Raw genomic sequence first — 23,645 nt, 5'->3', positions numbered from 1 at the left:
ACTTCTACCGCCTAAATGCTTGCTGAGAACATTCCTTCCTCACCTCCATGACTACCATGACTCTATATTTTTCAAGGAAAACAGTAGCCTGTTGCCTGAATCTTCCATCTTTTTACTGGTCCATCCAGTCTGTCATTCAGGCAGCATCAAAAGTGAACTACTCACAATGCAAATCTGAGCATGTCATTTAAAGTTAATCTGTGAGGGGCAGATGTCAGGCACAGCTGTTAAAATACCACTTTGGACACCCACATTCCTTATTGGAGTGCCTGGGTTCAAATTGTAGCTCTGCTTCCTTATGCACCTGGTGGATAGCATGTAATAACTCTAGTAGTTGGGTCCTTTCTACCCATAGGGGAGATCCAGATCAAATTCCTAGCTCTTGGCTTTAGCCTGGTCCAGCCTCAGACCCAGCTGTTGTGGGCATTTGGGAAATGACCAGCTGGTGGGAGCTCTCTCTCTTACTCTCTCTCTCTCTCTCTCTCACACACACACACACACACATGCACAAATAAACAAACATTTTAAAAAATAATAAAGCCCTTCAGTGGATTCCCATTTTTTAATAGGAATCCAAAACTCCTTTGTGAGCATGATCAAGTCCATACCAATTTGTTTCTTTTCATCTTATACCACTCCAAGTATTACTCTGGCTGCACAGAAATATTTGCAGTTATCCTACACAAAACAAGTGATATCTACAAAGGCATAAAAAGGAATGATCTACTAATATTTGCAGGGATGTGGGCAAATCCCACAAGCATTTTGCTGCATGAAAGAAAAACCTTAAGTCTATACCATGTGATTAAACTTTCATGACAATTTAGAGTAGTAAGAAAAAAATCTATGGTGAAAAAATTAGAACAGCAGTTGCCTTTTTGGGGAGACTCAGGTACTGACTAGGCAGGGGCTTCGAGGAACTTTCTGGGTGATGGTAATGTTCTTTATCTTGATGGGGTTTGGGTTGCTCCTCTTCAACCTCAGTGAATAGCACACTTAGATTCTGTTCATTTTATGTCAGTTTTACTATAAACAAAACCATGAACAGTCAACCCTAGTTAATGATGCACAGAGTGAAGTGATTAGGGGTGATATGTATTAATACCTTCAAGTTACTTAGAAATAGATTTTAAAAACAAGTTGGATTAAATGATGGTGATAAGGCAAATATTGCAAAATGTTAATAAAATTTAAGTGGAGGGATAGATGGGTAATCACTGTATAATTCTTCAAACTTTTTTGTGTGTTTGAAAATTTTTATAATGAAATTCTGGGATAGAAAAAGCCATGAACTTTGTACTTCTCAGGAAAGAAGTTTTACATACAAATTCAGAGTCGGTTTAGACTTCCCAGAAGTCTACCCATGGAAGGAAGCCCATGGATCCCAGGACAAAGACCCTGGCTCTGTAACTTCTGAAGAATTATCTTATTTAGTACTTGTCAGAAATTGCTTCCTTTTTCTCTGTTGGAAGAAATAAGGCTGGCTCCTTTCAGTCTACTTATAATTTTGGAATTCAGAGACTATCCTGAAGAAAGTCAGTCTGATTGTACACTTTCTTTTTATAGATTTTTAAAACATCAACCACAAAATAGATGTCTTTAACCGTTCAGTTGATGTCACTGGTGAAGATGAGAAACTTTAAAAAAAAAAAAGAAACCTATGAAAAAAGAAAGCTGAAATTTTGTTAACCAACATTTAAAAAATCTAAGACTGAAAGTTGCAAAAATGGTGAAATAATAATGACCATAAAAAGTGAACAACCATTTTGTGACCTTTTGACACACTCCAAACTTTCTCTTTTTGTTAAAATCTAGGACAATTTGGAAGACTTAGCTATTTTTTGGGAGATGAGTTATTTTATCTACATAGATAGATGGGCTATTTTTAGAGGGACAATGGACTCCTTGTGGGAAGCCTGGAGAACTTTTGTGATTATTATTTCCAAAATAATAGTGCCTGTTAACCAGAAACTTCATCTGCACTTAGCCTCCCAGATGTTAGTATTGCCATGGCTGAAATGATTTTAACTAAAAATAAAACACTGATAGATAACTGAAATTAAAGTTAAATCACAAAAGGCCAATATACCTAATACATTTACCTAATTATATACCCATACATGTATATTTGTGTATACATATGTATACGTTTCCTAATATAACTGATATAGAAAAAGCTTTTAAAGCATTTAAAGATAAAGAACACCTAGATAAAAAAGAGAAAAAAGATACACATATTAAAAAATGCTCTGCTAACTTATTACAAGAGAATTGCAAATTAAAATTTACCAAATTATGATTTTGTACTCATAAATCTAAAAGCGTGACAATATAAAGTTTTGGCAAGGCCGTGAGGAAGTACTTATCCTCATGTTGTTAGTAAAAGTGCAGAATTGTTCAACTGTAGAATTTTGCAATATTTAGGAAGATTATATTAGCATTTACTTTTTGACTCTCAGTTCCTCTTTTAGGAATCTATCCCAAAGATACAGTGTTAACAATTTTTTAAAAAAATATGACTATGAATCTATGCATGAACACATATATAATGCTATATTTGTTGCAGCATTATGTTTAATTGGAAAAAGTAAGAATTACTCCAAATGTCTACCCACAGGGGACTAGTTGAATAAACTATGGTACATCCATTCAGATGATGTTATAGAGCTTTCAAAAAATAGATGAATGTTTATAACCATGTCCACAGAAGTATTATTCTCAGTAACCAAGAAGCAAAAAAGCAACCCAAGCGCTGATCAATGGATGAATAAAGTAATGTATGGTATATACATACAATAGAATATGTAGCATTCAGCCTTAAAAAGAAAGGAAATTCTGATACATGTTACAACATGGTTAAACTTTGAGGATTTTATGTTAAGTGAAACAATCCTGTATATTTTTGCTTAAATGTGGTACCTAGTGTAGGTTAATTCATAGATACAGAAAATAGAATGGTGGTTTCCAGGGGCTAGAAAAGAAGAACAGTAGGGAAATTATTGCATATCAGGTATAGAGTTTCAAGTATTTCTGGGGATGGACACTCCTATGTGAATATGCTTAATGCCACCAATTGTACATCTAAAAATGTTTAAGATGGCAAAATTTACATTATATATATTTGACCACATCCTTTTTAAAGGATGAATATTTCTAAATATTGCTTTATAATGATCTTCAGAATATATTATTAAATAAAACAAGTAAAAATAAAATAATAGACATAAGGATACTTTTAAAAGTTCATGAAAAACTGGAGTTAAAATTTATTTTGTTACAAAGTATTTTGAATGTAATATACACTTGCCAATAATGTTTGAAGATGTGTTGTATAGTTTTCTATCATTAGCTTAAAGAAAGGTGAGAAGCAACCAAATATAGAAAAGCATTTGATTATATTTTAAAAAAAAAAAACATTAGAGACAAGTCAAAAACCTAAAAATGAAAGGTTAACTACTTAGTTTAGGAAGAGAACAAGAGGGAAAGACAGGAATAGAAGCTAAACTAGGCGGAGCCAAGATGGCGGAATAGTGAGGGCGCGCACCGATAGTCCGGGAAAATTTAGTTTAATAAAAGAGGAGTTACGGTAGCCGCAGAAAATAGAACCAAAAAAAATTGCAGGGGAAACCCTTCTGGATGGAGCAGGCGTGAATCGGAGGACCTACTGGGAGAACAAGGTCGCCCACCGCGTGGAAGCCAAGTCGCGGGACCCAGCCACAGAAGCCCCAGGGTCTGCGCGACAGTGCTCCAAGGGGAGTGCATGCCACACAGACAACAGCGGGGAGGCTTGGGACGCTCAGGGCTCCGAGTCCACACATCGGCGCTGGAAGGGGAGGAAGAACCAGGCAGAGCTCTCAGGCCGCACCCATCTCAAGCCTCGAAGGCTCCTCCAACAGCAGGCAGTCCACTTAACACGGACACAGTATAAAAAAAAAAGAAAAGAAAAAAAAAACGCACAGTGACGCAAGAAGAATTAACTATGCCGAGTAACAAACACAGAAATAGAGGGAGCAAGATCAACGATGACACTATGATGCCTCCAAATAAGCAAAACACCCCAAGCCAAGAGTATGAAGATGATGAGATAGAAGAAATGCAAGATACGGATTTCAAAAAATTTATGATAAGAACATTTAGAAGTTTTCAAAAGCAAATCCTTGAACTACAGAAATCCTTAATGGACAAGATTGAAAATCTCTCTCGTGAAAATGAAATTTTAAGGAAGAGTCAAAATGAAACTCAGAAACTAGTAGAACAGGAAAGTGTAATAGTCAAGAGAAATCAAAATGAAATGAAGAGCTCAATAGATCAAATGACAAACACATTAGAAAGCCTTAAAAACAGAATGGGTGAAGCAGAAGAGAGAATATCGGACTTAGAAGATAGAGCACAGGAAAACATACAGTCAAACCAAAGAAAAGAAGAGGAAATTAGAAACCTAAAAAATATTGTTGGGAATCTACAGGATACTATTAAAAAAACCAACATTCGAGTTCTAGGAGTTCCTGAAGGCATGGAGAGAGAGAAAGGATTGGAAGGCCTTTTTAGTGAGATACTAGCAGAGAACTTTCCAGGTTTGGAGAAGGACAGAGATATCCTAGTACAGGAAGCTCATAGAACCCCCAATAAACATGACCAAAAGAGATCCTCACCACGACACGTGGTAATTAAACTTACCACAGTGAAACATAAAGAAAAGATCCTAAAATGTGCAAGAGAGAAACGTCAGATTACTCTCAGAGGATCTCCAATCAGACTCACAGCTGACTTCTCATCAGAAACCCTACAAGCTAGGAGGGAATGGCGAGACATAGCACAGGTGCTAAGAGAGAAAAATTGCCAGCCCAGAATATTAGATCCTGCCAAGCTCTCATTTGTGAATGAAGGTGAAATAAAGACCTTTCATAGCAAACAGAAATTGAAAGACTTTGTGGCCACTCGTCCGGCCCTGCAAAAGATACTTAAAGATGTGCTACACTCAGAAACACAGAAACACGGCCATCAATATGAAAGAAGGGAAAGGAAGAACACCTACCAGTAAAAGAGCATGGGAAGCTCAAAGCATATACTAGAAAATATTTCCGGGAAAATGGCAGGGCAAAGTCACTACGTATCAATTGTCACATTGAACATTAATGGTCTGAATTCTTCAGTTAAAAGACACCATTTGGCTGACTGGCTCAAAGAACACAACCCAACTATTTGTTGCCTACAAGAAACACATCTCTCTAACAAAGAGGCATGCAGACTGAAAGTGAAAGGTTGGAAAAAGATATTCCATGCCAACAGAAACCAAAAAAAAGCAGGTGTAGCCATATTAATATCAGACAAAATAAACTTTAATACAAAAACTGTTAAGAGAGACAAAGAGGGACACTATATAATGATTAAGGGTTCAATTCAACAGGAAGATGTAACTATTATAAATGTATATGCACCTAATTACAGGGCACCGGTCTATTTAAAAGATATGTTAAGGGACTTAAAGGGAGATTTAGATTCCAATACAATAGTACTGGGGGACTTCAATACTCCACTCTCAGAAATAGACAGATCATCCGGACAGAAGATCAACAAGGAAACAGCAGATTTAATTGACACTATTGCCCAAATGGATCTAACAGATATCTACAGAACTTTCAACCCTACATCTACAGACTTCACATTCTTCTCAGCAGCGCATGGAACCTTCTCTAGGATTGATCACATACTAGGCCATAAAGCAAGTCTCAGCAAATTTAAAAGAATTAGAATCATACCATGCAGCTTCTCAGACCACAGCGGGATGAAGCTGGAAATTAGCAACTCAGGAAACCCCAGAAAGTATGCAAACACATGGAGACTGAACAGCATGCTCCTGAATGAACACTGGGTCATTCAAGAAATCAAAAGAGAAATCAAACACTTTCTGGAAGTAAATGAAGACAACAACACAACATATCAAAACTTATGGGATACAGCAAAAGCAGCATTGAGAGGCAAATTTATAGCAATAGGTGCCTATATCAAGAAATTGGAAAGGTACCAAATAAATGAGCTTTCAGTGCACCTCAAGGACCTAGAAAAACTGCAGCAAACCAAACCCAAATCAAGTAGGAGAAGAGAAATAATTAAAACCAGAGAAGAAATTAACAGGATTGAATCCAAAAAAAACATTACAAAAAATCAGCCAAGCGAGAAGCTGGTTTTTTGAAAAAATAAACAAAATTGACACCCCATTGGCCCAACTAACTAAAAAAAGAAGAGAAAAGACCCAAATCAATAAAATCAGAGATGAAAAAGGAAACGTAACAACAGACACCACAGAAATAAAAAGAATCATCAGAAATTACTACAAGGACCTGTATGCCAGCAAACAGGAAAACCTATCAGAAATGGATAGATTCCTGGACACATGCAATCTACCAAAATTGAACCATGAAGACATCGAAAACCTAAATAGACCCATAACTGAAACAGAAATTGAAACAGTAATAAAGGCCCTCCCAACAAAGAAAAGCCCAGGACCAGATGGATTCACTGCTGAATTCTACCAGACATTTAATGAAGAACTAACTCCATTTTTCTCAAACTATTCAGAACAATCGAAGAAGAGGGAATCCTCCCAAATTCTTTCTATGAAGCCAGCATCACCTTAATCCCTAAGCCAGAGAAAGATGCAGCACTGAAAGAAAATTACAGACCAATATCCCTGATGAACATAGATGCAAAAATCCTCAATAAAATTCTGGCCAATAGAATACAACAACACATCAGGAAAATCATCCACCCAGACCAAGTGGGATTCATCCCTGGTATGCAGGGATGGCTCAACATTCGCAAATCAATCAATGTGATTCACCACATTAACAGACTGCAGAAGAAAAACCATATGGTTATCTCAATTGATGCAGAGAAAGCATTTGATAAAATTCAACACCCTTTCATGATGAAAACTCTAAGCAAATTGGGTATAGAAGGAACATTCCTCAATATAATCAAAGCAATTTATAAAAAACCCACAGCCAGCATCCTATTGAATGGGGAAAAGTTGGAAGCATTTCCACTGAAATCTGGCACCAGGCAGGGATGCCCACTCTCACCACTGCTATTTAACATAGTTCTGGAAGTTTTAGCCAGAGCCATCAGACAAGAAAAAGAAATCAAAGGAATACAAATCAAGAAGGAAGAAGTCAAACTATCCCTCTTTGCAGATGATATGATTCTGTACTTAGAGGATCCAAAGAACTCTACTAAGAGACTATTGGAACTCATAGAGGAGTTTGGCAAAGTGGCAGGATATAAAATCAATGCACAAAAATCAACAGCCTTTGTATACACAAGTAATGCCATGACTGAGAAAGAACTGCTAAGATCAATCCCATTCACAATAGCTACAAAAACAATCAAATACCTTGGAATAAACTTAACCAAGGACGTTAAAGATCTCTACAATGAAAATTACAAAACCTTAAAGAAAGAAATAGAAGAGGATACCAAGAAATGGAAAAATCTTCCATGCTCATGGATTGGAAGAATCAACATCATCAAAATGTCCATTCTCCCAAAAGCAATTTATAGATTCAATGCAATACCAATCAAGATACCAAAGACATTCTTCGCAGATCTAGAAAAAATGATGCTGAAATTCATATGGAGGCACAAGAGACCTCGAATAGCTAAAGCAATCTTGTACAACAAAAACAAAGCCGGAGGCATCACAATACCAGACTTCAGGACATACTACAGGGCAGTTGTAATCAAAACAGCATGGTACTGGTACAGAAACAGATGGATAGACCAATGGAACAGAATTGAAACACCAGAAATCAATCCAAACATCTACAGCCAACTTATATTTGATCAAGGATCTAAAACTAATTCCTGGAGCAAGGACAGTCTATTCAATAAATGGTGCTGGGAAAACTGGATTTCCACGTGCAGAAGCATGAAGCAAGACCCCTACCTTACACCTTACACAAAAATCCACTCAACGTGGATTAAAGACCTAAATCTACGTCCTGACACCATTAAGTTATTAGAGAACATTGGAGAAACCCTTCAAGATATTGGCACAGGCAAAGAATTTCTGGAAAAGACCCGGGAGGCACAGACAGTCAAAGCCAAAATCAACTATTGGGATTGCATCAAATTGAGAAGTTTCTGTACTGCAAAAGAAACAGTCAGGAGAGTGAAGAGACAACCAACAGAATGGGAAAAAATATTTGCAAACTATGCAACAGATAAAGGGTTAATAACCAGAATCTACAAAGAGATCAAGAAACTCCACAAAAACAAAACCAACAACCCACTTAAGAGATGGGCCAAGGACCTCAATAGACATTTTTCAAAAGAGGAAATCCAAATGGCCAACAGGCACATGAAAAAAAATGTTCAAGGTCACTACCAATCAGGGAAATGCAAATCAAAAGCACAATGAGGTTTCACCTCACCCCGGTTAGAATGGCTCACATACAGAAATCTACCAACAACAGATGCTGGCGAGGATGTGGGGAAAAAGGGACACTAACCCACTGTTGGTGGGAATGCAAACTGGTCAAGCCACTATGGAAATCAGTCTGGAGATTCCTCAGAAACCTGAATATAACCCTACCGTTCGACCCAGCCATCCCACTCCTTGGAATTTACCCAAAGGAGTTTAAATTGATAAAGAAAAAAGCGGTCTGCACCCTAATGTTTATTGCAGCACAATTCACAATAGCCAAGACCTGGAACCAACCTAAATGCCCATCAACGATAGACTGGATAAAGAAATTATGGGATATGTACTCTTTAGAGTACTATACCGCAGTAAGAAACAACGAAATCCAGTCATTTGCAACAAAATGGAGGAATCTGGAACACATCATGCTGAGTGAAGTAAGCCAGTCCCAAAGGGACAAATACCATATGTTCTCCCTGATCGGTGACAACTGACTGAACACCAAAAAGGAAACCTCCTGAAGTGAAATGGACACTATGAGAAATGGTGACTTGATCAGCATAGCCCTGACTGCTAATGGACAACTTAATACATTATCCCTCATAGTATTTTTTTTTGTCTGTTCTACTTAATATGACTGGTTTAATTCTGTAATTATCACACAGTTATTCTTAAGTGTTGAAAATTAACTGAAATGTGATCCCTGTTAAACATAAAAGTGGGAATAAAAGAGGGAAGATATATATAATTTGGGGCATGCTCGGGCTGACTTGCCCCAATTGGTAGAGTTGGAAACATACCAGGGGATTCCAATTCAATCCCATCAAGGTGGCATGTGCCAATGCCATCTCACTATTCCAAGTGATCAATTTCAGTTCACAATTGATCATAATGAAAGGACTAAGAGTCAAAGGGAGCACATAAACAAGTCTAGTATCTGCTAACACTAACCGATAGAATAAATAAAGGGGAGAGTGATCCAACATGGGAAGTGAGATACTCAGCAGACTCATAGAATGGCGGATGTCCTAAATAGCACTCTGGCCTCAGAATCAGCCCTAAAGGCATTCCGATCTGGCTGAAAAGCCCATGAGAGTATCTCAGGCATGGAAAGCCAAGACACTCTGGCAAAAAGATCTCTGTGAGTGAGATCCCAGTGGAAAGAACAGGTCTTCAAAGAGGGAGGTGCCTTTCTCTGAAGGGAGGAGAGAACCTCCACTTTGACTATGACCTTGTCTAAACAAGATAAGAGTCGGAGAACTCAAGGGGCTTCCATAGCCTTGGAAACTCATGACTGGTGCATAGGGAGATTACTGATGCCATAAACAGGAGTGTCAATTTGTAAAGTCAACAACAGGAGTCACTGTGCACTTACTCCTCATGTAGGATCTCTGTCCTTAATGTGCTGTACACTGAGGCTTAATGCTATAACGAGTACTCAAACAGTATATTTCACTTTGTGTTTCTATGGGGGTGCAAACGATTGAAATCTTTACTTAATGTACACTAAACTGATCTTCTGTAAAAAAAAAAAAAAAAAAAAAAAGAAATTATCAATTCCCAACTTGACTCTCACTGGGATTAAACATGACAATAGGTCTGATCTGATTTCATCATCATTTAAAAAAAATCATCTATTATTTTTCACTTTATGTTTCTGTGTGGGAACAAACTGTTGAAATCCTTACTTAAGGTATACTAAGCTGATCTTCTGTATATTAAGATAATCGAAAATGAATCTTGATGTGAATGGAAGGGGAGAGGGAGTGGGAAAGGGGAGGGTTGTGGGTGGGAGGGACAGTATGGGGGGGAAAGCCATTGTAACCCATGAGTCGTACTTTGGAAATTTATATTCATTAAATAAAAGATAAAAAAAAAAGAAGCTAAACTACTCCTTGGTTTGATATCTCAGAGTGGGGCTTCTTTTGTAGATTTTTTTTTTTTTGACAGGCAGAGTGGACAGTGAGAGAGAGAGACAGAGAGAAAGGTCTTCCTTTTGCCATTGGTTCACCCTCCAATGGCTGCCGCGGCCGGCATGCTGCCGCCGGTGCACCACGCTGATCTGATGGCAGGAGCCAGGTGCTTCTCCTGGTCTCCCATGGGGTGCAGGGCCCAAGTACTTGGGCCATCCTCCACTGCACTCCCAGGCAGCAGAGAGCTGACCTGGAAGAGGGGCAACCAGGACAGAATCCAGCGCCCCGACCGGGACTAGAACCCCGTGTGCCGGTGCCGCAAGGCAGAGGATTAGCCTAGTGAGCTGCGGCGCTGGCCTAGATTTGCTTTTAAAGCTATTAAATATATATACAATGTAATGACAAAATTCAAATTTAAAAAGTAACAAATATAAATTAAGCAAGTTAACCTGTGTACAGTTGATGGCACAAGGAACTATTTCTTTTTTTGTTTGTTTGTTTTGTTTTTGTTTTTTACAGGCAGAGTGGACAGAGAGAGAGAAAGAGACAGAGAGAAAGGTCTTCCTTAGCCGTTGGTTCACCCTCCAATGGCCGCCGCGGCCAGTGCGCTGCGGCGCACCACGCTGATCCGAAGGCAGGAGCCAGGTGCTTATCCTGGTCTCCCATGGGGTGCAGGGCCCAAACACTTGGGCCATCCTCCACTGCACTCCCTGGCCATAGCAGAGAGCTGGCCTGGAAGAGGGGCAACCGGGACAGAATCCGGCGCCTCGACCGGGACTAAAACCCGGTGTGCTGGCGCCGGTAGGCGGAGGATTAGCCTATTGAGCCACGGCGCCAGCCCTCAAGGAACTATTTCAAGTAATTTTAAAGCACAGTAGTTTGACAGTACACTCCTATATGCTAAGGACAAAGAGAACTGCAGAGCAAGCAACATATTCAGCTGTTTCAGCTTTAATATTTTTAGTAATTTTGTTGTCTTTCTGATACTAGAATATAATGTACGGTACGATAACCTAACATGAAGGCAGGTGTTTGGCACTGCAGTTGAGACATTTTGGTACGCCTGCATCCCATACCAGAGTGCCTAGTTTTGATCCCAGTTCTACTTCCAGCTTCCTACTCATGTGTCCCTTGGGAGCAGCAGGAGATGGCTCAATTACTTGGGTTCCTGACACGTATGTGGGAGACATAAAGTCCCAGCTCCCAAAATCAGCCTAACCCAGCCTTAGCTGTTACAGGCATTTGGGGAGTCAATTTTGCAGGCAGATGGGGATCTGTGTCTCTATTTTTGGCTCTTTACCTTTCAAATCAATCAATCAATAAAAATTTTTAAAAATAAAAATGACATAATGAGCCCATACTTCAGGATACTTCAAAAAGTTAATGGAAAATGGAATTAAAAGATAAATTTATTTTGCTGCATAAAAGTTTTGAAATCATAGATTTTTCTTAATATAAATATTCATGAACTTTTGGAAGATCTCTATATTAAAACTTGTAAATTATTTTTGAAATAGTTCAGAAATAATGAAATTATAATTTTTCATATTCATTTTAATAGGTTTATTTATTTATTTGAAAGAGTGGCAGATTTTCCATCTGCTGATTCGCTTCCCAAATGGCTGAAATGGCCAACACTGGATCAGGCCAAAGCTAGGAACCAGGAGCTTCATCTGTGTCTTCCACATGAGTGGCAGGGGCCCAGACACTTGGGTTATCTTCTGCTGCTGTTTCCAGGCCATTAGCAGGGAGCTGGATGGGAAGTACAGCAGTTGGAACACCGTACCAGCACCCATATGGAATGCCGGTATCACAGGCAGTACCTTTAACCTGCTACACCACAACGTCAGCCCTGAGATTCATTATTATTTAGAGAGATATACTGAAAATATTTATAGATAAAATGACATAATGTCTAGGATTTACTTCAAAATTCACTGATGTTAGTCATGGGGAGGAAATGGGATTAAACAATGTTTGACCTTGCACAGAGTAGTCCTGAGTCTGAAAAACAGTACATAGAAAAATTCATTATATTATTTTCTATACTTATTAATTTTAATTTTCCATAACAAAAAGTGAACATTTAAAATAAAGAAATGAAACTTACAGTAGTGTGATGAGGAAACTTTTTCTCAACTATTAATTTGACATCTGGGAAAGGAATAGCCATGTTCCTGTCTCTAGTAGACATCTCCAGATGCACCACGTGAATCCCATTCTGGAAATAAGGCATGGCATCAGGCAGCTCCCATATCACAGTGAGGAAAATATCATTTTCCTTGCCCTTTAATAGAAATCCAGTGAGTACATGCACAGTTAAATTATTTTATTTTGAGCTGTTTTTAAAAGATAGAGAAAAACAGAACATATCAATATACCCATCATCTAACTTTCTCATATCTTAAGCTCTATCTATCCCTCAATAATATGATTCCTCTTCTTCCCTCTTCAGAGTACCTAGTAACTGAAATACAGTGTTAGTCATGAAAGTTTGTGTACAAATAAATGCAACAGGCAAATGTAGTTCCATGAGGCATCTGGCAGAAACAAACACATCCAGTTAAGAGGAATGTACCCTCATCTCAGGCCACAGTCAAAATAACCCAGCACTCAATGAAATCTGGGCTTAGGGAAAAGTGAGTAGACTAATGGAACAAAACTGAGTCCATAGATGAAAGTGCCAGAACAAGTTTGTGGGACAAGAACAGACTTTTCAATAAATTGTTTTGGTGCAACTGGATAGATTTGGACTTGGAGCAAATGGATATATATTAGCCTGTATTTATGAATAAGAGAGGTTGTTGATTGTTATCAAGCTCAATCTACAGATTCTGAATAGGGAATCAGAATTATCAAAGAGAAAAATGCCACAGTAAAATGAAAAACAATTTTGACGTAGGACAATTACATGCTACTTTTATAGCTTTTAAAAAAAGAGTGAGAATGTTTAAGAGTTAAAAGGAGTGTGTAACAGCAGACATTGTCTGTTAGGAAGGGTATCTGGTTGTACTAACTTAAAATCAACATATTGTTGTGTGTCAGAGTATTACTAGGAAATTCCTTTCTGTAGTGTTGTTTTGGATTGCGCAGACATCAAAGGCAGAATGTATTGAACCAGGGAAGCTTTTCATTCCTTTATTCTATCTGTAAGGTCATCAGTCATCTTACTCAATGCTAGTATGCCATGATTGCTCTCCTATTAAAGATTTGTTTTCAGATCTTAGCTTTCAGAATGGGGAATAATGAAGGCAATGAGTCGTTGAGTTTGAGGTGACAGGATAAGATCCACTCAGCCAGATAAATGATCTAGTCTTTTTAAATTTGAGGAAGGCATTAACATTCCTAGGTAGTCAGAAATCTTCTGGAAAAATAAATTAGCCTATCTCATTCCTCCCAAAATAGCCTTGAGCAGATTGCATCATTAACCTTACAATAAATAAAACAATTTTGATGACAAACTGAAAAAGAGACATGCTCATCTCAGAACACATTATGGTTTAAAAGGGACAGAGCCTACTAACAAGCAGCCATTCTGGGGAAGCCATGAATTATTCCCAAATGAGCAGATGAGCAATGTCAGAGTGGCAGGTGTTTGTAAGTGAACCTTTCTGATACCCACTTTGGAGTCCTGACTAATCGTTGAAGCTTGATGGACGGGATGCTGTGCCCAGGTAACTGTTCATTGCATGGGCCTGGACAAAGTTAATGAGAAACCTCACTTGAAGGTTGATAGACTAATACTGTGTTCAGCTGGCTGGCAAGAGAGGACTTAAATGCGGATTATCCACTGACTCATTCGGCTTTCCCAAGAAGAGCACCAACAGTACAAATAACAAAATAGGACTGTAAACCTACCTGCATGATTTTGATAGCTCCGTTGCGCTCCAAAGCAAGGATCAAGTTCTGCTGTTTTTCTTGAGCTTTGAGGAAAATCAGACGTTTCACCCAGTGCTCTTCCTCCTTCCATTCTTTCCCTTTAGGCAACACTTTCATCTCTTGCCCACTGCCAAAGTCCCAGATTTTCACTGTTCCTGGTGCACAGAGAAAAGGCTATGTGGGTAAAATGATTTACGAATGCTTGGCTTTTCACTCAGAGAAAATTGGTCCCACTGGAAGCTTTCTACCAACAATTTATCCTATATTTCTTACTAAGACGGACACATGAGTTTCCTCAGGCTTGCTGTACATGCAGTATGTTTCTGTAAACCTTGGTAAAAATGATCAGGGCCAGCAGTGTTTAGAAATCTGTGACAAGTTTCTTTAAGTCCCTGATTCTCCTGTCTGAGCTTCCCTTTATGTTCCTCTTCTGTCCATTCCCCAGCGCTTTCCAGTTGACTGAACACCACCAATATGGGAATGTCAGCTCGTTCAATATAGTTCTTATTAACAGTCAAAGATCATGCTAGTATACTGTCACATTTCTCAAGGTGACCTAGCTCTTATTGAATAATAGAAGGCTTGAGGAAATTGCAACAGGTAGGAAACTATCAGGCTTGGAGTTGTTTTGTTGGTTACATGAGAGAAGAATGAAAAATGAATGTAGTTTCTTTCTTACCTTTGAAATTGTACTTTCTATTGACATCTCATCTCCAATGTAATCTTTGGAGGTGACTAACTCATGCCTAATCCCTCATGAGTGGGATTAGTGCCTTTATTAAAATGGTACCAGAGAGCTCCCTTGCCCCTTCTGCCACGTGAGAACACAATGAAAAGGTGCTGTCTATAAACCAAGAAGCAGGTCCTCTACAGATACCAGATTTACTGATGCTTTCCGCTTGGACTTCCCAGCCTCCAGAACCTTGAGAAGTATGTTTCTGTGGCCCAAAAACCATATTGTCTTATGATGTTCTATTATAACAGCCCAAATGCACTGAGATGCTTTTCATTATCATTACCTTTGTTCATGTTGTGGGGGAGGGGCTGGATGAAGGGGCTAGAAGGAATGATAATCAGAATGATTGCTGAATAGCTATTTTGAGTTCATTACTCAGTGTAGAAATTATCACATGGGATTTTTATAGTAGCCATCTCAGGTTTAGCACTTTTCCCCTTTAACCTCCACACCTTTCCCTACCCACTACTTGCTATCCCTTAGCTCTAATCCTGCTGTACATCCAGAGTGTTTTCACTGTGCTGTTTTCCTTCCCATGTGCCAGGTTTTCCCCATCATTAATATATAATCCCAATCATGTTCCCTCACAACATAATTAAGCATCACTTAAATATTCCCTGTATACGCAATATGGTGATAAAAGCACAGGATTAAAGTGGGTATTCACAGTTCCTGCCCTTTAACACTTCATAGTCTTTAAGAAAATAGTCATGCGAATGATTAAAAGAAGGTCCCATGTCCTCATTCACTCTTGGGTTAGACAAATCACTGCCATGGCCCAGAGTTCCTGTCATACTGGGTCCTCAGCAATCAGTGAGGCAGAGAGCAGGGAGAGGTACAGCTCAGCTATTTATAGGTGGGGGGTGAGGGCACTGGTGGCTTGTGGGTAGAGCTGCTCTGGGGGATACAGAATCCTAGTTTCTAGATGTCCTGGACCCAGGATCTTTGTCAATTTAACAAATGTACCTCTGAAAGAGGACCAATTGTCACGGAAAGAATACTAAGTCATAGGACTAAAAAAGTAAAATATGACTTCTTTGCATGAAAATAGTAATATTGCCAGTCATATATTGAATTGCTTAATGTTCATACCTGATGATGATAATGTATTGTTGCTTAGGGTTTCTGTTGTAACTTATTGTCATATAAGTGCAAAGTGTACTTATGGAAAAGAGTGCTTTCTTATGAATTGCTCCATATGAAGAGAAGTTGCATTCATACCCTTTTGTTTTTTATTTATTTATTATTTATTTCATATTGTGTTGTCCTCTGCTAACATTTTTTTAAATATTAATTAAATTGAGAGAGAGATATTAATGGCTGGTTCACTCTACATATGATTCCAACAGCTGGGACTGAGCTGGGGAGAGACAGAAGCTGGGAACACAATCCAGGACTACCATTAAGTGACAGGAACTCAGTTACTTGAGCCATCACTGCTGCCTCCCAGCAAGAAGCTGGAATCAAGAGCCAGAGCTGGGAATCAACCCAAACACTCCAACATGGGATACAGATATCTTAACTGCTAGGCAAAAGACCTGTTCTAATTCATATTTTTAAATCAGACTTTCACATCAGTGTGCTCACTCATTCCATCAGTTGGCTTATGAGCAGTTGCTTATTTAGAAAATTATCCCTAGATTAATATATTCTGGGGGCCAGCGCCATGGCTCATTTGGTTAATCCTCCGCCTGTGGCACCGGCATCTCATATGGGCACCGGGTTCTAGTCCCAGTTGCTCCTCTTTCATCCAGCTCTCTGCTGTGGCCCGGAAAGCCAGTGGAGGATGGCCCAAGTACTTGGGCCCCTGTACCCGCATGGGAGACCAGGAGGAAGCACCTGGCTCCTGGCTTCAGATAGGCGCAACTCCAGCTGTAGCGGCCATTTGGTGGGTGAACCAACAGAAGGAAGACCTTTCTCTCTTTCTCTCTCACTAACTCTGTCAAATAAAAAAAATTTTTAAAAATATATTCTGGATAGTGTATTCAATTGGTCAGATTGTATAGCTACAGCAGTTCTTTCACAGGCTTCAGAACAAGTTGAAGTGAAAGATGGGGCAGTCTGGGGCTCTCTAGTTCCTGAAAGTTCTATGCAATACTCCACATCATGAGGAACATGAGATGAAATAACACATTCTGAGTCTGACATCCTCCCACCTTTGGCATGGCACATGCTCACAAGGAGCTAGACACATAAGCCAAATATAGAATTCTAGGTATTGTATTACAAAGTTGGCTAATTATGCCCTGTCCCCAAATCTACTGTAATTGAAAATATAATTAGTAACTACCAAATCAAATGTGTATCTCTAGCCAATGGTACCCTAAAATACCATTGATTAAGCCAGAGCAACATAGTTTCAGTCCTGTCAAAGATTAAATTAGATGGTTTATGTGACTTTTGCAAACTACTTAAGCAACTATATAAACACATTGTAAGGCACTGATTATTTTTAGCATCAATATCAAGATATTAATTCCCATTAGGTAAGTCAATCTGTTACTATTCACTGGCATGCTTACATAGTCCAGCTTGATTCATACTCTCCCTATAACCAAAGGAAACTAATGAGTTACTAGCACAACTTTGCAGGATGCCGCAGCAGATAGGCTAAATTCTGGATCTAACTCTGACCATTATATGCTCCTGTGGCAAAACAAAATCCACTTTCATCAATATCTCCTGATGTCACTTCAACACCGTAGCCATGAGCATCTGAAATCTGGTATATTTGGAAACCAGTCTCGAGTTCCCATACCTGAAAAAGAGAACACCAGCTACTAAAAAGTAATCCACTGTGCCCTTAGATTCTTAACATTTGCAATATTCAAAATAACTTCAAAACTGGTGCTGTACACATGACACCTTTCCTAGAACTTGACCCTGAATGTTGATTTGATCAAGAAAAACTCTGAAAGATGCAGTGCTAACAGTCACTGTGGTCTCCTCCTCTGTTGCCAATAGTTGGGTGAATCAGGTAGTGATTCAGTGTATTCTGGACATTGCCTGTCTTTGGAGTCATCAGTTGTAAAGATGAAGCGATGTTAACAGCAAGATAGAAATGTAACTTTGAAAAGTACACAAACAGGAAATCAAACTAGATTTATTCCCTGTTGATGCTATCCCAAATTTGCTAAGGGGTTTGGGACAGATGCCATGGTTAATATCTTGGAATGTGAGACAACCCTGAGGAAATAATTCATTGACTTTTTCAAAGAGTATTTTAACTGTGAACATGGGCCTAGTGAAAGAAAGAGTGAGAGAGAGAGAGAGAGAGAAAGAGATGGAGAGAGAGAGGTGGGGATGGTGTTGTGATTTTACAGGAAGCCATCTGTGTAGTTAGGCTGGATGTAATTAGAAAATCCAGAAGCATCTCAGCATTCATCATTCTCTCTCTTTGGAAACATAGAAGAGACTTGAGACTTGCAGACTTTCCATCAGAATCTGTCGTCACAGATCTGCCAAGTTTAGATGTAAATTTGACCACCAGAGAGTAATAGAGCTGGATTGGCCACAGAATGGCTGGACTTGAGGTATTTGGAGGGGTGAAGGCAGCACGTGCAAAACGCTGGAGATGAGAAGATGTAGTTTTTTTCTCCAGGGAACTGGAAGGATGCTATTGCCATTGCAGGGAGTGGGGATTGTTAGGGAAGCATCTAAGGAAACAGTCTAGAGTTCAGACAGTGAAGAACCACTGACTGGGATCGGTAGAATGAGGACTTGAATGGCATCAGTATGGCCCTAGGGCCCATATTTATATTCTTTGTGTGTCCCTAGGTATAGAGAGGGTGCTAAAAGGAAAAAAGAGTGTGAGTCATTGTATGTATGGATCTCAGAGTCACCCATCTCCAGCATCATAGTATAATCCCTGTCCAACCAGTCAACTATGAAAACTTACCTGGATTATTTCTACTCTTCTATCCCACCCAGCAAAGTCATTTGCCCCTTAAGAGTCAGTATAGTGAGGAAGCAGACCAGGTAGTTCTTTTAGTTTCCCTCTACTTATTCTCCCTTAAGGCATTACCAGAAATAAATGATAATGCACCAAACTCGGGAGATTTTAGCCTGAGATGAGTACAAAAGTCCAAAACAATGAGAGGTGGTTGGAAAGTCTCCAGAGGAAAGCTCACTTTTGTGTCCATATGTCTCCTTTGGAGAGCAGATGTGAAATAAAAGAATAAACACCTGAAGCAAACACCTCTAGCATGACTGCCAGGTGACCCCTGTGGGTGTAATGACAGATGCTGTTAGTTTGACCACACAGCCTGTTCCCTAGAGGACAGAGTGGTAACAGGCTTCAGGAAAGCAGCAGAAGTGTGTAAGTGTTCCTGGCGAGACACACTGGGGTTCATCTGGGTTCATGTGCCATCTCAAAATATGTCAGATTGGTCTATGGATTATTAAGTAGATCAGGCTGAAATGACATGAGGAACTGTAACCTCAGAAAGGGCCACTTGGACTCTTATGTACTACATACAGCAAGCCACTGAGATCCTTTTAGGAGTGAAATCATTCACACTCCCAGGCTAGAAAATCTCCGCAGACTGGTAATTGAGATTGCAATGAAGCTGAATAAGCAAGCTCTCTGAAGTGAACCTTATTTTCCATTAGTTCCTCCTCAGTCCCCTATATATTTCTTGGGTAAAATAACCAGAATTCACTTCTGTGGTCTAGCTATCCATATGTTTTGTCATTACATTGTCCAAAAATAATAAAAGTACAGTACTTTGGTCATTTCTTCAAACTGTTTTTCATGTAAATTTAATAAAAAATATTTTTATTGTTAATTAACTGTAAGTCCAGCCCCAAAACAATCAAAATACAGAATAATTCTCTTTCCTTGATGTATTTTTCTTTAAAATTTCTGTTTTGACAGTAATTGCGGGCTTTATTTATTCAGTTGAATATGTGGCTTGGAAGCAAGTAGTCTGAACTGGCTTTCAAATGTTTGTTGTTCATGTATTCATGAAAGTGTAAAGACAGCTCTAATGTATAATCTTATGTGTGCCATGGGGCAGTTCCAAGATGGTGGAATAGGGAGGGAGCTTACTGCTCTAGCCCAGGAGAAGATGGTTTAAGAAGAGTGAAGATCGTGTAGTCTCAGGAAGGAGTTAGGGAAAAAAACAGCAGAGGAAACTCTACCAAAATTAGAGGGACATGGTGGACCTACGTGGAAGATGTGGGTGCCCACGGCTCGGGACTCTAACAGCTGAAAGCCCCCATACCGGTGCTGGAAAGTGAAGTGAGAAGAGACCACAGTATCCCAGGCTACTGGTGAAAAAGCGGCAGGAAGAGATTAGAGGGAATGAGGCTAGAAGCCCTGTGGGCAAAAGTGCATCAGCCTAAATAGAGGAGGAAAAAAAAAAGGATGGTATAGACACATTTCTCTCTCTCTGATCACCTCACAAAGGCATACAAGCCAATAGAGTGAGTGCCATTTTGCCCATCAATGGAAGACTGTATGAAGAAATGGGATATGTACTTTATGGAATACAACAAAGTAGTAAAAAAAAAAAATAGAAATCCGGTCATTTACAACAAGGAAACCTGTAGAAATGAAACTGACACTATGAGAAGCAATGATTGGATCACCCTCTATCCTGACTGTTGAGGAACAGCTTACTATTTTATTCTTTTCTGTATTTTCTTTTTCTACTTAATACCATTGGTTGAACTCTTTACTTAACACAGAATTATCTTAGGTGTTTACATCCAATTGAAAATTGAGCCCTGTTAAAAATAAGAGTGGGAATAAGAGAGGAAGGAGATGTACGTTCAGCACACATTCCCTCGGACTTATCCCTAAGGATAAAGCTAAAAACTTAACATGGGACTCCAAATCCCATTAAGTTGGCAAATATCATGCCATCTTACTAATTAAAGTGATCAATTTAAGTTCATAACTGATCATAAAGATAGGATTAAGTGTCAAAGGGGTCACATAAATAAGACTAGTGTCTGATAATAATAATAGATAGAATTTAAAAAGGGAGAATGATCCAGCATGTGACTCAGGCCATACAGCAGATACATAGAATGTCAGATGTCCTAAACAGCACTCTGGCATTAGAACTAGCCCTTAAGGTATTCAGATCTGGCTAAAAAGCCCATGAGAACATTTCAGGCATGGAAAGCCAAGACACTGTGGCAAAAAATTAGCTACATGAAAGATCTCTGTGAGTGAGATACCAGTGGAAAGAAGGGGCCATCAAAGAAGGAGGTACCTTTCTCTGAAGGGAGGAGAGAACCTCCACTTTGATTATGGTCTTGTCTAAATAATGTCAGAGTTTGTGGACTCAAGAGGCTTCCACAGCCTTGGCAGCTCATGACAAGAGCCTCGGGGGATTACTGATGTCACAAATATGAGTGTCAATTGTTAAATCAACAACAGGAGTCATGGTGCACTTGCTCCCCATGTAGGACCTCTGTCCTTAATGTGTTGTACTATGAGAATTAACGGTATAACTAGTCTTCAAACAGTACTTTATACTTTGTGTGTCTGTGTGGGTAAAAACTGTTGAAATCTTTACTTAGCATAGAGTTTATCTTCTGTATATAAAGATAATTAAAAATGAATCTTGATGAAGAATGGAAAGGGAGAGGGAGTAGGAGGTGGGATGTTTTAGGGGTGAGAGAGTGGGTATGGGGAGAAGAACTGCTAAAATCCAAAAATTGTACTTATGAAGTTTATATTTATTAAATAAAAGCTTTCTATAAAAATTAAACCTTGCAAAAAAATCTTACATGTGCCACTATACTTACCTCATCACTCAATAATTTACCTGGAAGAAGAGAAAATTCTATTTGCTCTGCCTTTTTCTTTCTGAAGATTCAATAAGTACCCACCTTAATTATGGATTCAGAGCAAATAGTGAGTACTTGGTGAAAAGATTTGTTGTAAAGCATGACATTGATTTCTTGTTTATGTGTGTGAGGAACATGTTCTGTATCTTGTATCATCCTTGACAAAGGGTACATGTCCATAACACTAGACCCTGGAATAGAAGCAGTAATCCCATAAACACTCAGCACTTGAAATTTCGAATCCCAAAGCGTTTTTCTCAAGCAATTGTGTTTGGAAACAGCGTATCAGTTAGTTTAGTAATGTCATTACCTAGGAAACTTAATGAGGTGAAAGTATGTTCATTTACTCTAAACCATTTTTGACTAATAAAGCAATTGTCATTTGGCCAGAGAAAATCATTCATTTGGTGCTTCATACTTTTTAAATACAAGGCTATTTGGGACTTCATTGACATCCTCATTTTAGTGACCCTCAATTTCCTATTTTTTATAATCCAGTTTCCCTCTTCTTTATTGTGCTTACTTCATACCTCTCCATTGGTGCACAGCAAGAATTGTGATGATCAGATTTCTGCTGAAGGTAAGCTCCCATTTCATGATTTAAATTTATTGTTAGAGAGCCCCTTTTCAAACAACAAAAGATAAAGCACTCTATGAAAATGATCTTAATAAGTATAATGAATGAGAATGTTTGCAAGCTAGTGTTTGCAACATCAATAATAAATAAGATTAATTTCCAAGTCACCATGGTGATAAATGTAGTTAGTGTAACCATTAGATGGAGAGCAGGTATTCTTGGCTTGCACTGTGCTAAGGTTGTTTGACTTGGTTTTGTGATATAATATTATTGAGTGAAAGTCTGATTTAGCTGGGAAAATCAATTAACTGTGTGTTCTGTTTCTGTTTTTGTGTAATGTCTGGAAATAGAAATAAGGATCTCAAAACATTCTTTAGCTCAAATATGAAATTTTCCCCATTTTATGAATATGGAGACTGAGTTACCAAAGGCAGATTTTGCACTGAGTTTCTCAAGTCTCTCCAAAGAAATTTTAACTCTAGGAGAAGTTTCAGCCAAAGTTACTGAGGTGTTTTGGGATAAGATCTGTTCATGTGTGAAGAAGGATTGAGATGGCTCATCTGGTAATGTATCTCAGTTCAAACACCTTGGTATGCAAATGTGAGAGGCATCTGGTTACCAGATAATCAAATCCCACTTGGAGCTTCTTGGTAGATCCTTTATCATTACACTGAGAGTAACTTAACTTTACTCAGTAGACTTCAACAATGCCGCAGATGCTGTGGACAATCTAGATATGCTTCTACTTTTAGGGGATTTGTTATATTAATACTATGGGCACATTACAGTCCTGAGAAGGCACAGGAATTCAGGAATCAGAAGGCTCTGAGATCAAACTCCTGCTCTATGATTCTACCTCGTGTCCTTTTACCAGATGAACTGTTTGAGATTCAGTACTATCACTTATAAAATATGAATATAATAATTCCTATCTCACATGATGGTTGTGTAGGTCAAATGAAAAATGTTATGAATGCTTTTGAAAAAGAGCTATACAGATAGTAGTTGTCATAGAGCAATAATGATAACAACTGTGACACTCACAAAAACATACTCTACATGGCATTTCCAGGCACTGTGCCTGTTCATTGGGTTTAAAAGAGCATTCTGACTGCTGCATTGGAATCAAAGCCTAAATTAAAGTATGAAATATGCTTCCTGTAATTCTGATGGTAAGTTGATGGTTGTAGTCAATATATGTAATTTCAGTGATTAAGCGATGCATAGAGCTCTATATTTTTGCAAGCAGAAGTACTAATCAGAATTATATAAAGTTGGGAAGTCTTGGTTTTTCTGGTTTTTTTTCTTCTTCCT

General features: G+C 38.7%; 1 protein-coding gene across 17 annotated transcripts in view; it reads right to left on the bottom strand.

Annotated features, from left to right (window-relative positions):
- The window catches only part of LOC100345702 (WD repeat-containing protein 64), a 172,250-nt gene that overhangs the window by 45,330 nt on the left and 103,275 nt on the right, over window positions 1–23,645 (bottom strand). For 16 of the 17 annotated variants that reach the window (XM_051820752.2, XM_051820748.2, XM_051820755.2 and 13 more), the window contains 4 exons: window positions 21,797–21,945; window positions 17,585–17,708; window positions 14,194–14,369; window positions 12,446–12,622 (listed from right to left, as the gene is read on the bottom strand). In XM_051820752.2, the coding sequence (XP_051676712.2) occupies window positions 12,446–12,622; window positions 14,194–14,369; window positions 17,585–17,708; window positions 21,797–21,945 (626 nt within the window). The remainder of the gene's footprint in view (window positions 1–12,445; window positions 12,623–14,193; window positions 14,370–17,584; window positions 17,709–21,796; window positions 21,946–23,645) is intronic. The other variant, XM_051820747.2, reaches the window with a different exon arrangement.

This window comes from Oryctolagus cuniculus, chromosome 13 (genome assembly GCF_964237555.1).
Source record: "Oryctolagus cuniculus chromosome 13, mOryCun1.1, whole genome shotgun sequence".
In the NCBI taxonomy this organism is placed as follows: Eukaryota; Metazoa; Chordata; class Mammalia; order Lagomorpha; family Leporidae; genus Oryctolagus; species Oryctolagus cuniculus.
Note: the sequence above shows the minus strand (reverse complement) of the source record. Positions and strands in the feature narration are given on the sequence as shown.